The 15,828-nt window shown below is 39.4% G+C and overlaps 1 protein-coding gene across 2 annotated transcripts in view; it reads left to right on the top strand.

Moving 5' to 3' along the window:
• The first annotated feature begins 4,285 nt into the window (after positions 1–4,285).
• pappaa (pregnancy-associated plasma protein A, pappalysin 1a) overlaps positions 4,286–15,828 on the top strand; it is a 98,393-nt gene continuing 86,850 nt past the window's right edge. For both annotated transcript variants that reach the window (XM_008424380.3, XM_081613184.1), the window contains exons 1-2: positions 4,286–5,945; positions 13,419–14,523. In XM_008424380.3, coding sequence (XP_008422602.1) covers positions 5,555–5,945; positions 13,419–14,523 — 1,496 coding nt within the window. In that variant the 5' untranslated portion in view covers positions 4,286–5,554. The remainder of the gene's footprint in view (positions 5,946–13,418; positions 14,524–15,828) is intronic.

Here is a 15,828-nt window from a genome sequence, read left to right as displayed (position 1 = left end):
TGGGTATTAATTTTCAAAAATTACATCACTTTATAATGTAAAGTGTTGACTGTCCAAACGAGAAGAGTTCAAATTCAAACAGAAACTATTTTATAGGAAGTGTTCAAGAGAATCACCCAAAGGAAAATTTACCCCACAACTTTATATACAATGTTTATTTTAAATGTACTTGAAGTCCGTGATTATTTCCTAAGGTGTTCTTGTAGCAACTTTCAAACACTTTTTAAACTAACAAACTTCCTCTCTATAGCTCTACCTCCCCGCTGCCACTCCACCACCAATACCTGGGACACAAAAAGAAATATGTGGCACAAAAGTCACAAGACCATATGAGGAAGAAAGTAAATATTTAATGTTTGTTCCTTCTTCTCTTTATGGCTGGTGGCAGCTTTTAGCTGTCTGCACACACATTTGCTATAAACAACAGGGGGAGAACAGACAGGAAACGGGAAGATTTCAGCTGTCTGAATGTTTCTGAATGCAAAGGTAGTTTTGTTTTTCTGTATGTGAGAGTAATTTGCAGTTTAACAGAAACATTGTATAGAAAAAAAAATGTTTTGCTTTCAGTTAGCTGCTTGGGCCTTTGAAAGGTTTTACACCAAGCTCAAAGGCTTAAACGTATTGTCTGAGTGTTTGATTTTGAAATTCACATCTGTCAAAAGTAACAGTCGGTAAACATCAGCATGCTCGAGTGAGTCAACCTGAAACTTAAAACATCCGCAGCACTTTTTCAACATTTGGCAGACAAAGACATGAGAAAAGAACAAAACAGTTCATGTACATTGTAAAATCTAGCAAGTTGTTTTAAATGAAAAACTGGAATGCTCGATAAATTTGAAATAATTTACAAAAGAAGTTGTTGAACCATTACTTGTTTCTCTTTAAAAAAAATGATGCACTGTGTGTGTGTGTGGGGGGGGTGCGTGGGTGTGCGCGCGCGTGGGTGTGCGTGTGTGTATTTTATTGATTGGATTTAATAATAAAACAAACTCCCTGGAGTTGTGCCAAACAAGCTTTTTGAGTAAGTTACTTTAAGTTGGAGTAATAATTTTCTTTAGTCTGCTAATTATTTTCTTCCTTAAAAATCTGGTAAACTTAGTAAAATGTATTGGTTGCTTGAAAATGGTGTTCTGTGAGAGATTGTGGGTTTTTGGGCCAATTAGGACCATTTGTTACCGCTATAAACAGGCGAGAGCTTGATTTGTTTTACTAGTAATGAGTCAGACTTTTTCCCATTTGCTGTTGGACTCCATCAGACTCACCAATTCTGTTTATAGCTTTAATAGACATAAATCACTTGTCCAGTTAATCAGGTTTTGGTCAGATGAGAGCCCTCATGATCAGACCCAACATTGCAGAACAAGAATGCGTTTGAATGGAACTCGGTTGAATTGAAACAGAGTGGTATGCAAAAAAACATCAATTGAATTAGTTTTGTGAAGATTGGAGTTGCAGACTCCTGCATATGGTCAAGTGAGTTTTTGAAAAAAGGGGAACTGCAATTTGCTCAAGAAAAGATCACAAGTGTTTATCCGTTTAGGGTTTTAGTTCATGTCTCTTACGTTTCTCAATAATGCTGAAAGCTCACATGTGTTGGATATCACCAGTGGTGGAGAAAGTACTCAAAAAATGTCCTTAAGTAAAAGTACAAATACACAGACAAAAATGTACTCAAGTAAAAGTCAAAGTACCACATTAACATTTGTACTTAAGTAAAAGTAAAAAAGTACTGGCTTTTAAAAATACGTAAGTATTAAAAGTAAAAGTAAAAGTAAAAGACACACAAATGAGGACTATGCAGTTAAGCTGGTAAGCAATCATTGGATTGCTTACCATTGCTTGACATTGATTAGAGCAATGTCAATAATTATTCCATTGTAAGATATTAATATATATATATATTACTTGCTGAATGCATCACCTAATCCCTAATACAATATCATTAAGTGAATCGATTGCATTTAATTTTAATACATTAGAAATGTGCCATTTTAATGAACAATGCCACAGATAAAGCATGTTGTGGAAACATCTTGTCTCCTGTCCTAACAGCATGAACTTCACTTTTTTTTGCCACCAGTGGCATTTATTTTTAAAGAAATCCAACGGAAAGGGGATGGAAAGAAGGTGGGTGGGGGAGGACATGCAACCAAGGAGCCAGTAGCAGAGTTGTAGTCAAGACCGCCTACCCAAGACCAAGTCAAGACCAGCACCCCGCGCTACATGACAGAAAAATTAAGTTTTACATATCAAAATTGCTTCTCAAATTGATCTGAAAGATCCACATTCCCATAAAACACCTAGATATTAAATACTTAGAGCTGAAATGAATTTAATCAGTAAAGATCCGTCCAGAAGAATCGGATCGTTCCTGAATGTCATATCAATGCAGACTTTGGTCACAGCGTTGTCCCATATTTGCGACACCTCAGTCAACACCTACACACAATAATTCAGCGCATAGTGACAACTTTTTTTCATTGCAGATGCAACATGTGTCTCTGTACAGCTAGCTTTGCTAGCATCACGTCCACAGATCTTACCTTTCTTTAAGCTTTCCTTCGAAGTGACGCTAAAAGGTGGACGAAGTTCCCACCGTCTGTGAAAGCAAAGCGCTGCTTATTTTACATGTCGCCATATCTATGATTTATGCAGCGCTATTATTACTGACGATTAGACCGACATCTTCTCCCGCTCAGAGGAAACCACTGCGCATGTCTTGGAGCTCGTGCAAGTAAAGGTGGAGGCGATGGCTGACAACAGACACGTAAGTCACGTTATTGCTCGGATTTTACGGCGTCACCTTAAGTCCCTGAACTTCACAATATAACGGAAAAAATTAGCAACACGACTTGGATGTAAGGAGTAACGCGACACTTTAGTAGAAATGTAGTGAAGTAGAAAGTACAGATACTTAATGTAAAATGTAGTGGAGTAAAAGTAGAAAGTACCCATTATTAAATCTACTTAAGTATAGTACAGATACACGAAAATTGTACTTAAGTACAGTAACGAAGTACTTGTACTTCGTTACTTCCCACCACTGTATATCACCCACTTGGTTCATGATTCGTGAAAGACCAATGTATCTCAGTCGCGGCCTTGTCTTTGTGGGTTCATGATGGAACCATTTTTTGAACATATCTACTGTCTACCAAGAGGGAAATTGATCAATGTATTTCAATACACAACATATGCGAGCAGAAATGCTTTGAGGAGAAATTTGTCAGATTTAAAGAGTCGACTGGCCCAAACACGCATATTCAGGCTGTCTTCAGAAAACAGCATAGTTTCAATTATATTTAGCAATATTATGAATATCTATCTCCACAATTTATCAAAATACTTTACAACATTAAAAATAAACCAAAATTCACTGGGTTAAGAGCATGGAAAAGGTTCAACTACAGTTGTGAAACAGGAGACGTGAAGGGCTAAAATGGCAATGTGTGGGTACAAAATTATGGGGTGGTTTTAGTGCCATAATTATGATTATTGTGCAATTTATGGTACTAAAATCATGCCATATGTTCTGGTTCCATATTATAACACAGTTTTAGTGCTATATTTAAAACTATTGCGCGCCCAACAGAGGCTAATTACTTGTCACAGAGCACTATATCCTTTCCATAGCCAGTTACTGATCTGATTAATGATAGATCGGCACTGTTGAGTGAGTAGCTAATGCTATCTGTGCTAATAGGGGAAGCAGAGGAAGAAGCCAATTCGGTTAGTGACCAGCCTAGGCATGCTAGTCACTAGCCTCTCTAAAGTTATATAGTCTCCTTCTCATTTGCCAGCCGCTCAGTTACCAGTGCCGACATATCATTAATCAGATCAGCAGCTGGATTCGGTATGGATATAGCCTCCTGTGTCAAGGAAGTAGCCACAGCTGAGAGCGCAGTAATTATGGCACTAAAACCATGTCATACAATGTAGAGGTATGAATTATGTGTATGGACAAAATACTGGAATTTTCCATCTTTATTACTGAACTTTTGTTTCTCAGTTGCCTTGATTTGTTTGAGTAAAAGGCAAAGATGACTAGAAGTTGAATTTAAGGGGCTTTTTTTTGCCAACTTAAATCAATCAACGTAACTAAATAATATTAGCTAATCCATTAACCCATAAATCTAAATTTAACCAAAACAAGCTGTTCAGTTTCTAAAGAGAACATTACTAAGAATAGCTTTTCTTCATTTATATCACGATTTTGTCTTTTTTGTATAGCATTTTCCTTAACCTCTCTCAATTTTAAATTCAACAATTTTAATAAGTGCTAAAAATGATAAATAAGCCTATCTGCAATGTAACTTGTGACTAATGACACCACACAAAACCTTTTTACAAACATAATCGGGCTTAGATTGGACTTTATGCCCCTTATACTGCCTGGTAATGATCTCCTGTTGTGCGACGTGTGCAAGTGTAGGATTGTTTAAACTGTAGCCGCTAGAGGGATACATATACGCTTCACAAACTCTAAACATCATCGTATCACTGTGTACCGCGAAGGGAACCGTCAGTGAGAGTTGGCTACCTGTGTGACTTCCCACTATGAAAACACGCGCACTCTCTCTCTCACACACACACACACACACACGCACACAAAACGTGCATGCACAGCACAGCACACACACACACACGCATGCACACAGAAAGCCCCGGAACGTTTGAAACATGACTTGTTCTTTAACTGAGTTTTGAGAGTAGCTGGATGCGGACGTCGGGCTCCGACTCCTCCAAGTGTAGGCTATCTGCTTCAGGCAATCAGTGAGGACCGCGATTGGTTAGTGTTGCAGCTCTCTGTCCCTCTGCCTCTCCTGCGCCTTAACTGATATATGATAGTGAATTTCAACTTTTGTACTGCTACACAGACTAAAAGGGAAGTTCTGTTTTTTTTTTAAATTTTGTTATTATTATTATTTCATTTTTGATCTCCATTTATCTCCCTTTTTTCTGTAATAAATATGAGAGGTCGGGTGGCTGTCACTTGGAATGTGATAGGCTGTGTGCCATTTCTTATGCTGTTTTACGAGTAGGATAAGGAAACAACAAAAAGGTGTGACAAGAGGTTGGCGGACAACTGTGGATTTCTACGAGTTACTCCTACCTTCCAAAGGGACTGAGGGGGGCATCGGCCAGACCCCCCTCTTGATTGATTAGTTATTAGTCATCCCCTTGGCTAAATGGGACCCACTGAAAAGAACCCGTGGAACACATACATGAATGAAATATTCCTGTGTCCCCTGAATGTCTCCAGAGTAGTTTTGCTTAAGAGAGGGGGTCGTGGCTTAGCAATATAAAGAGGGAAAAACAGCATAGCTTTATGGGTTTATTTAGACAGTTTATACGGTTTGACATTCTGCCGCTGTAAAAAGAGAGAAAGGAAAAACTCGGGAGGATCCTAAACAGAAGAACATTTTGGACATTTATATTTGTTCATTTTTTTTTTTACTTGTTTATTTTCTTTTTCCTTTTACCTCTTATTTTTGATTTTTCTTTTTTTTCTTCTTTTTTTTTTTTTTTTTTTCTTTTAGCTTTTGTCCGAAAAATGAAACTTTGGACATCACCCTGGGTGTCTTGCCTGGTGATCCTCATCCTGTGTTTTGGATCAGAGTGCGGGACAGTCCGGAGAAAAGGGAGATCCAAGAGGGAGCTGGTGCGCATTAGGGAGGCGAGAGCCACCATCCCAGGGGCTTGTGCCACACGTCTGCCCCGGGGCAAGCGGTCTTTACCCGGGCTGGAGCGGCGGGTGCTCCGCCAGCGCCGGCGCTCCTCTCACGCGGAGGAAGACTCTCCAGAACGGGGGAAGGCTGTTTATTTTACCGGTCGGGGAGATCAACTGCGTCTGAAGCCCGGCGTGGAGATACCGAGAGGGAACTTTACTCTGGAGATGTGGATCAAGCCGGAGGGAGGTCAGCGATCGCCCACAGTGATAGCAGGTAGAATTTCTATCTTTTTTATTATCATTTTAAGTCACTTGTGAGAGTTGGAAGTGGATTAATGTATTGTTGTTTTTGTGCTGTTTTCCAAAAGAAGCAACGCGCAGAGTTTAAAATGAGTTAATTTATCAGACTAGACAATGATGTAATGCTCTGAAAAGTGCAGCGGATATTTTAGGTAACGCACCGGATACTTTTTTTTTTTTTAAATATATATATTATTATTGCATTAAAGTTTGCCACCTTGTAGGGAGAACATTAGTTTGACAAGATTTTCCTTTAAGCACAAATGTATTTTTGGTCTCTTATTAATCTGTATATCCATGATTTGTCCTATAAGAAACCTTAAAGCCTATAAAGAAAATATGGACATCAGTTATAGGCTACTGCATCTTTGACCAGCAGCTGATGTCACTGTGCGTAAAATGTAATTTCTCTGAGCCGGCTTGGCTATTTTAAAGCTATGATGTAATGGTCAAAACTTTGTGCGCGAGCACGTCACGTTCGGCACAAAACGGGAGAGATCCGTCGGAGGGATATGTGGAGGCGCTCAAAGCTCGCAGCTCACGCCGCAAGCCCGAGTGTCCCCCCTCTCGGCACTCCACCTTCCACCCCCATCACCAAATCGACACCTCTGGATTGGCTACCGGAGTTACGAGATGGGAGACTGCAAGATGTAGGGTTTCCCCTCGTGTGCAGACGTGTAGATGCGCTTTTTTTTATTCCGGAGGCTTTACAAGCGCGCCTTGTAACGCCGACAACTGTGCGAAACAATCGGTTCTAATTTAAGACTCAGTCAGACGGAGGTGACGCATTAATATTCAGCGATAAAGGCAGATGTAGGAGCTCTGTCACTTCAGCAGACGGATCCCTGCCGTCAGGGGAAAAGCTTGCTGTCTAGTGCACACTGCTGACTGCAGCCATGCGTACAGGAGCCCCACAAAAGCGTTAGTACTACATCATTTGTTTTTGACCAATAGCGCTTTTTGTGCATTATCTTTTTTTACTGACATAAATATGCTTCCATCCATCCATTTTCTTTACACCCTTGTCCCTTAGTGGGGTCGGGAGGGTTGCTGGTGCCTATATCTCCAGCTACATAAATACATCTTTTTTTTTCTTTTTTTTTTACCATTCCTTACCGATAGGGAGCGTTGCAAACACAAGTCATTGCTTGCTGTACAGATGTCTGCCGGTGAACTGAGGTGAACTGAATTGAACTCAGTCCTCCTTGCCCTCCTGTAAGCCAGTCTGCATTGAGACGTTCGAAACAATAAAAGAAAATTTACATGCCTCCCCCCCTCTCTTTCCCCCGTCTGTCAGACCCTCAGACCTCAAAACATCCGTCTTCTGTGATCACATAAATACTCAGTGGTGTGTCTCTCTGCCATACAGAACACTTTTACGTAATGTTAGCCAGTTCCGCAAACTCTTGGACGACGAAAAACCACCTCTTGTGAGTCTCAAACGAAGCTGAGGGAGTTGAGGGAAGGACTGCTGAGACCCAAGTGACACTTTGATTTTCCTCAGTACCATATCAGGAACATATGTTGAGTTTATAGAATCTGATGCAAGAGAAACACAAGCTCCAACTTCCAAATGGTTGTCCAAAAACACCCCTGACACAATTTCCAGCTCAAATTGAGCATCTGTGCAAATAAGGTATGAAATCACTTTATTTCCTGCAGGTGTTGTCGTTGTTGTGCCCAGCCCCCTCATCTTGTTCTGGCTCCTCCTGACTAGAGATTAGTATTTATGCATAATCTATGTGTGCATTTTCAAGACTTAGGTCCATCAGTGCCCAAGAAAGGCTACTCAAAAGGCAACAAAATACAATAATCAAACAAGTTCAGCAGAGCCTAATCTTTTAATTCTAATTCAGCCCACAAAAATCCGACTGCCTCTAAAAATACTCTAACCCCTTGTTTTGATCCCAGCACGGTGTTGTTTGTGGCTGCTGCTTTTTTTTTCTTTAACTGTTATTGACCACTGCAATATCTGTTTACTCCTTTTTTTCCCTCCTCCAGAATGCATTTTGTTACATCAATGCTTACGGTGATGTTTTCGCTGACCTTTGGAAAGCTTGTTTTCAACTTACGGATGCATGCTGACTTAACTGGTTTCTCAAATGCACAACAACCCTCATCAGTAATTTTTCCAGTTGAGTTTGTAAGTTACATTTAAGTAGAAAGCTCTGCAATCTGATAGGATGTAGGTGACAGTAATGTTTACCAGCTCTACATGCAGTATTTGCTGTTACTGTTAAAAGTGAGGACATGTTCATTTTTAATAATCATAATAAAATAAAAATACATTTAAAACTAGCACAGTGCTTTTCAAAAATAGTCGTGCCTCTTGAAAATTTCCGCCACATGCTTCAATGTTTTTTTTTTTTTTTTTTGCATGTAAACGAACAACATGAATTAGTGGATAAAAGGTTGAGCAGAGAGAATGGGATGCATGGCTTTCAATATTTTTATTCAAAGATCAATGTGAAAATATGGCATACATTTGTACTCAGCCCTTCGAACTTTGCACAAAGTTGACCCAGTTTTAGGTTTTGTTCGGCCTCTATCAGAATTTATTCATCCACCCATCTTATGATCTACTCTAACCTGCTTCCCTGGCCTTCCCACAACATGATACTGCCAATGTTATTCATGGCAGTGGAAACAGGATGTTTAGGGCGATTCACAGTGTTGGTTATCCACCACAAGCGGTGTTTTGCATGCAACACAAAAAGTTAAAGTTTCGTCTTATCAGACTAGACTGCCTTAATCCACACCTTTTGCTATGTCTCTTACATGGCCTGGGGAAAACTGCAAACAGTATTCCTGATGGCTTTTTTTTATTATTATTAAAGGCTTTCTTACTGCTTCTGTTCTTCTTGCTGCCAAACCTGTGGAGTGCACAGTTTATAACTACCTCTAAACCAATTCTGCCTTGCTAGTTGTGGATCTCTGCAGAGTTACCATGGTTCTCTTGTTTGTGTCTCTAATTAATGCTCTTCATCCTCTGATAAATAGCCATGCCTAAGGTATCTCTTGTGCCGTATTTATTCCGTTTTTGCACAGTAGAATGAATAGTGCTCCATGATATATTCAAACCCTGTTACATTGCTATAAAACCTTTCTTAACGTTTCTCCACCACTCCATCTTTCACTGGTGCGTTTGTTGGTTTCTAAATGTTGCTTAAAAACCTCTTAACTGTTGAACCAGTGACTTCATGGACCCATTGACTAACATGTAAGCCTTTTGATGGTGACAGCGTGCCACTTTAAGACAACATTCTAAGCAATATGGCATAAAACCAAGTTAGTCAAGTTATGTTTGTTAAAGTAATGTTTATGAATAAAAAGTTTGAATGCCCAGACCTGATATGTGTCTTTCTCCTTAAGGAGTAGGGTTTCATATTACATTATCTGATGATGATGCAGAGTGACAGGGGTTTTCTAAGATGCCCCTAGCCCAGTAGGATTATATTGATTATGGCGATGATTTCCCATGCAGTCCTGTCTGATGGCTTGAAAGTCACATGCATCCAGCGTGGCCTGGCACACAGAGTACTTGAAACTTTTATTTCTGTTGACTTTGATGACTATGGATTTGAGCAAATGAAAAATTCACGGAACGTTACATTTGAATATTACATGGAACCAGTACCTTTTTTAAAAAAACAAAAATGCTACACAAATGTATGTTGATTTTTGCACATGGACCCATTGATAGGGTTATAGTGTGTGCTTACTTTTGACTCTTTTTGCATGAATCACTGCATCAATGTGGCACAGCAAGGAGGTGAACAGCCTGTGACTATGCTGATGAGGTGTTAAGGAAGCTCAGGCTGCTTCATTGATGGCCCCCAGGTTGTCATCAATATTGAATGTGGAAACTTCACACTGGACTTTGAGCAATTTAAATTACAGTGGTCTTCTATTTTCCTCCAGATTCTGGCAACTTTATTTCCAAACATTTACTTCAATCTGAAAAGAGGACTTTGGACAACTGGCCAACAGTCCAGATGTTTTTTTTTTCTTAGCCCAGGTGAAACACCTCTGGCACTATGTAGTTAAGCAGCCTCCTTTACACAGGGAATGCTACACTTGTAGCCCTTGCCCTGAATATGCCAGTGGGTGGTTGATAGCTTCTGCTGAAGTAGTAACTACAGCAGCAATCCACTCTATGTGAATCTACCCCACATGCTGGAATGAACTTTGCTTGCCATAAATTTAAGGCTGCAGTTATCCTTGTTCCTTGTGCACCTTCTTCTGTTATGCCTTTTCCTTCCACTTAATTTTCCATTAATATGCTTGGTTAGAACACTCTGTTAACAGCCAACTTTGTTAGCAATGGCCTTTTTGGCGTACTCTCATTGTGGAAGGTTCCAGTGACTGTTAATTTGTACTTTTTGTAATTTCCCATGTATTTGCATAAGGAACAAAAGTTACCTCTAGGAAACTATACACACACAAATTCTCACAATACACAGAATGACCCACAACTGGGACATCAAGTTCTGTATCCAAGTGTTATGCAAACTCTGTTGTTCCCTATTAGTCTTTGCATCCGGGTCATTCTGGGCTATCCCGCATCAAAGAAGAGGAAAAAAGAAAAGAATCACCAAAGAAATGGTGGCAATCTTCCATGACCTGTTGGAAGCAATTATATGCAGACGCTAGCAGATAATTGCTGTGATAAGAGATATATCTTGGTGCTTTCACCCAGTGTGAAGGTATAAACAAAAAACATTGAAATGTTACCCTAGCTTGTTTTTATGCCCTCCTCCATTCTCAGAAAGTGTCAAGGTGATCTTACATGAATTTAATTGTGACACTAAGAGGGAGATAAATAAATTTGAGATTATGATTAATAAACTGCTCTAGAATTGTCAAAACATTTGTGGACATAGTTTTGCCTCAGCTAGAAGTTTTAACTTTGTTGGAGTATTGCATCCTTACAGGGTTGTGCTAGGTGCTGACAGAAGGAATTTCAGTGTGCATGTTATTTTATTTAAGAGTTTTAGTCACTTTTCTTTAGACACAATTGAAATAAGTCAAGTTAATGACATTTTTCTAATTCTTACTTTTGACCTTGTTTTTGGCCAATATTTTCCACTATTTTCTCCTCAAATTGCTCTGAAAAGACCCTTGCTCTCAGAGCCGGAGCATTTAAAAAGTAAACGAGTCTTAATTATTCCCTTCCTCTCTGCTTTTTATCAAGTCCCTGTGACATTTTTCATTGTGAGTGCATGTGTGCTTTTTGACTCTGTCATCTTTACCTAGTGTGTTGGTATGGGAAGAAAAAATCAAACAAACAAAAGGAAATTACTGCCTGGGTTCATGCATCCATATGTGTGTCAATTGGGGGACACAAATGTGCTTTAACTTATCTGCTCAAATACATATTTGTCAGGTCTTGATTATTCATACATATATGTGTGTGTGTGCGTGTCTGCGTGTGTGTGATTGTGTGAGTCCTGGTGCCCACAGTGTTAGGTCTGGAGAAGTGCAGTGCACTGGATTAATTGGGCATGGCAGAATTATGACAGCTGTTTACACAAGAAACCCTATGAGGACTTTAGCACACCTTTTAGCTCTGAGTACACAATGTGACAGATGGAAGGTTTTTCCTTCCAGCATTTTGGAAGCTTGAACACATCCACCTGAGGATTGACCTTGATGTTGAACTCAACCCAATGTTTTGAGGATTTGTGTACTAAATTCCAAGTTAATGGATGTATACTGTTGTGTGTATTTAATTAGAAACAGGTCAAAGTAGCTAGATGTCTCTGCACCATTAGCCAGCCTGTTAATACCCTTAGTCTCAAATTGTGGTACATGTACCACTGGTGGTACTTGGAATGGGTTTAGTGGCATTCCAGAGAAATGTTGGTATTACGTATCTGCAAGGCAAATTCCCAGGACTCCCAGTTATTACTATAGTCTGTTTTGGGGAGCTTTCTTGTTTCTCATTCAGATACATTAATGATGGATTAATGAACCAAAACTTTTACATCAGTTTTTTTTAACAGCAATAAGCTACACAGCTACATTAAATTAACTTCACCCCTGAAATGATGACAAATACCATAAGAATCTTGTAGCTCCAGATATTAACCATTCAACGACATGATATCAAGGGGAACCAGATGCTCTTAATTGTGTGTCCTAGTACAACTTGTATACTCTATTTAAAAACTATGTCCAAATATAAATTAAAACATGCTTAACAAATATATTGACTCCTTTCAGTTATTTTTACACAATGGTTTTATTCATTGACAAAATCAGCCTAAATCTTTAGTTTAGTTTAAATATGTGTACTGTTTAAAATCCAGCAAATATTGATAAAATCAACTTTCTACCAGAAAGTTAGCTTTTTTATAGCTAGTTTCTCAGAAACATTCTGAAAAATGTAGCAAACTGCGATTTTTGTGCACCTTTACATTCCTACTGCTACATTCCTAGTTCTATTGGATTTTGGAAATGGGGATTGTGAGAAACCACTAACTTTTAGAGTGCAGATTTTGACTTCTTGGACCACTCATTTCTATTGCATAACATAGCAAGTGCTGAAATGGTGCTTATTTAATGAAGCTTAACAACCACTAACTTAAAAATATAATTATAATAAGAAATTAAGTCATCAAGGTGGGCATGTGCTCAAGCAAAGATGTAAACATTGTTGTGATCATCAGCTTTACTCTATATAAAGGTATGATAGGCAAGTATGCAAGGTATTTACAGAAATCTCAAGTGCTGATCTCAATGTTACCTGTTAAGAACAGTTCATAGCTCTTGGAACTGGGTGTGTGGGTCAAAGATTGAGTGTCTCTTTGTGGGTAGGAATAATTACTTGAAAGCCCATGAAGTGCCTCAAGAGCAGAGTCCAGCTCTATCACCTGTGAACACACCATTTCCAGTCTCTGAAAAGAACCTTTTTAAGGCATTTCAGCAGGCCCTAAGCTAACAAACAAACAGTAAGCATTCAGAGATCCCCTAAGAAGTAAAAACACATTACCATCCCGAAGCTGACAGGCAGGGTCCAAGTGAAACAGGAAAAAAGTGTTTCGGTGCCTCTGCAAAAACAAGGCCTTAGCAGAAAACTAGCTGTTTCTGGCAACCCCCACTGGCAGGAGATGTTGCATGTACAACTTTCAATGTACTCAATGTTAACATAAACATAAATATATACAGGGGACATTTCCATGGGGTCTCCCTTAGTTAAACATACACTTCCACCTAATTTCCAGGATAGCACAGTTTTAGATATCAAAAGGACCAATCATGGCAAAACCCTTCTTTTGAATGTTACCAAAATGTTTGGATTTTCTCTAGAAAAATACCTTGAAATCAATTCAACAATTATTTATTTTTACAGAAAAATCAATCACACCTCTATTTTAGATTTACACATAGCCCCAGAAATAAGACAAACATATGTTAATTTACCTTTGTTTCCTTCTCTTTCCAGGCCTGTACGACAAATGTTTCTACGCCTCCAGTGACAGAGGTTGGCTGCTTGGGATCCAGGCTGTTAGCGAACATGGAAACCGCGATCCTCGGTTCTTCTTTTCGCTCAAAACTGACCGCGCTCACAAAGTGACCTCCATCCACGCTAATGTTCGTTATGTACCTAAGCAATGGGCATACGTGGCGATCACATATGATGGTGTGTACATGCGGCTGTTCGTCAACGGGGCCCAAGTTGGTGTTAGCCGAGAGCAGTCAGGTGATGTCTTCAGTCATATGACCAAAAAGTGCAAAGTGCTCATGATTGGGGGGAATGCACTGAATCACAATTACAGAGGGGCAGTAGAAAAGGTGGGTTTGTGGAGGCAGGCCCGTGGACAGAGGGATATTATCAGGGATATGCAGGGCCATGAACATCCCAGAGATCTACCTCACTTGGTCATACACGAAAACTTTGAACACCCAGGCCGCAAGTGGTTGACAGTTAAAGATGGCAATTTTCCTCAGCCAGAGAAGCAAGGCCTTGGACAAAAAGAATATCTAGGCACCGACGGCATGGGAAATACTGAGGGATTATTGGACACAACTCTAGAACCTCCAGCTTGTGGCCAAACTGTGTGTGACAATGTTGACGTCATTAAAAACTACAACCAGCTTTGGACTTTCCGTCAGCGAAAGGTAGTCCAGTATCGTGTTGTAAATATTTGGGATGATGAAAGGAAGAGACCAACTGTATCAGACAACCAAATTATCTTGCAACACCAGAAGCTGAATGATGCCTTCAATCCCTACAATATATCCTGGAATCTCAGCATTCATAATGTGACCAGCTCCTCCTTACGTGACCGCTTGATTCTTGCCAACTGTGATATTGGCAAAATTGGCAATGATGAATGTGACCCTGAATGTAACCATCCACTGACAGGGTTTGATGCAGGTGACTGTCTGTTTGGGCATCCAAGCAACTGTCCTAATCACAAACTGGGAAATGGAGTATGTGACGCTGAATGTAACTGCGACACTTACTTTTATGATAACGCCGATTGTTGCAATCCCAATGTGACGGATGTGACCAAGACCTGCATCGACAGCTCCTCTCCACACAAGTAAGGACCTTGTTTTTAAAGTTTTTATACTGTTAACATATTTGTCCGTTTTTTTTTTTTTTGGAAGTTGCTCATGATTTTAATCCACTAAAAAGTTCCAACTAATCACAACATTGTGCTTCATTTGATGAATATTTTTACTGACATTACACAAAGTACACACTAAGGCCTCTAATGACTTTCCTAAATCAAACAGCAATTCTTTTCGTACATGGATCCCTTAGGAAAGGCTTTTTTTGGTCTGGCCTCACTGTTTCCTTACTATTTGGGCTGACGCTTAGAGTAACCCAACTCCCAGCCTGTGTGGCCAGGAAAATCCTCTGGGGTAGCCAGTCTAATCTAGCCTTGGCCTTGTTCAATCAGTGTTCCACACTCAAGCAGGACAAAACAAATGCAAGATGATGACTTTCCTGGTAGCAAATATGGAGACCAGACTGTTCATTTCTCTGTCCAATTTTCAACACTTCCCTTCTTTTTTTCCTTCTGTTTTTTATGCCCAGTGGTCTTAATTAAGCTGGCTTAGTTGGAGATTGGAGCTGACTTGGAGGAAGTGATAACTTAAACAGAGTGTAGGTCCATTAGAGGTCAAAAATAAAGGCTAGCATGCCTGTTTCTTGTAACAAATGGGATGATTTCTTAGACACGTTCCCACATGTAAAGGAAGGGGAGTTATAGTTCCCTGAATCCTGGTAACAATGTATTTTCAGAGGAAAACACAAATGCCAGTATTTCTTGTGTGTGATTGAACAAATATTGCATATTTTCCAGGTTATTGGGGTTGCATCCACATACAGAAAAATATTGTTTTTTTACACAACATCAAGGCAATTTCTTGTTTTTGTGGTAAATTTATTGTGGTTACTAGATGTTGAGTAAAGTCCTTAGAGGGAACTGTCTCTGGAATTTGCTGCAATAATTTTTAGCCAGACCTCCAATAGCATGATTGTTTGATTCTTGGTACACTGAAAGTCAGCACACCAAAGTAAGACATTTTTGTGGACAGCATAGCAGACTGTCAGGGGTATTTCAGAAAAAGAACATTAGTTACCAATATTTTAGCCTGTCATGTGAGGACACGTGAAAGACAAAACAAAGTATCTCGCATGTTGTGTTTTTTCCTCTCTTTTTCCTACATGATAATAAGAATAATTAAGATAAGTCTATTTTATCTATAGTTCTGTTTTACAACTTACCATTTAAGTTAAAATGACTACAACTAACTAAAGATTATATCTAATCACAATAACAACAAAAAAAAACCTCTTCACCAACTTAGCCATCAGCAGAAGCTAATTAAGTAGCCAT

This window comes from Poecilia reticulata, chromosome 12 (assembly GCF_904066995.2).
Source record: "Poecilia reticulata chromosome 12, P_reticulata-male-v2, whole genome shotgun sequence".
Lineage (NCBI taxonomy): Eukaryota > Metazoa > Chordata > Actinopteri > Cyprinodontiformes > Poeciliidae > Poecilia > Poecilia reticulata.
This window is presented reverse-complemented; position numbering and strand designations above follow the sequence as displayed.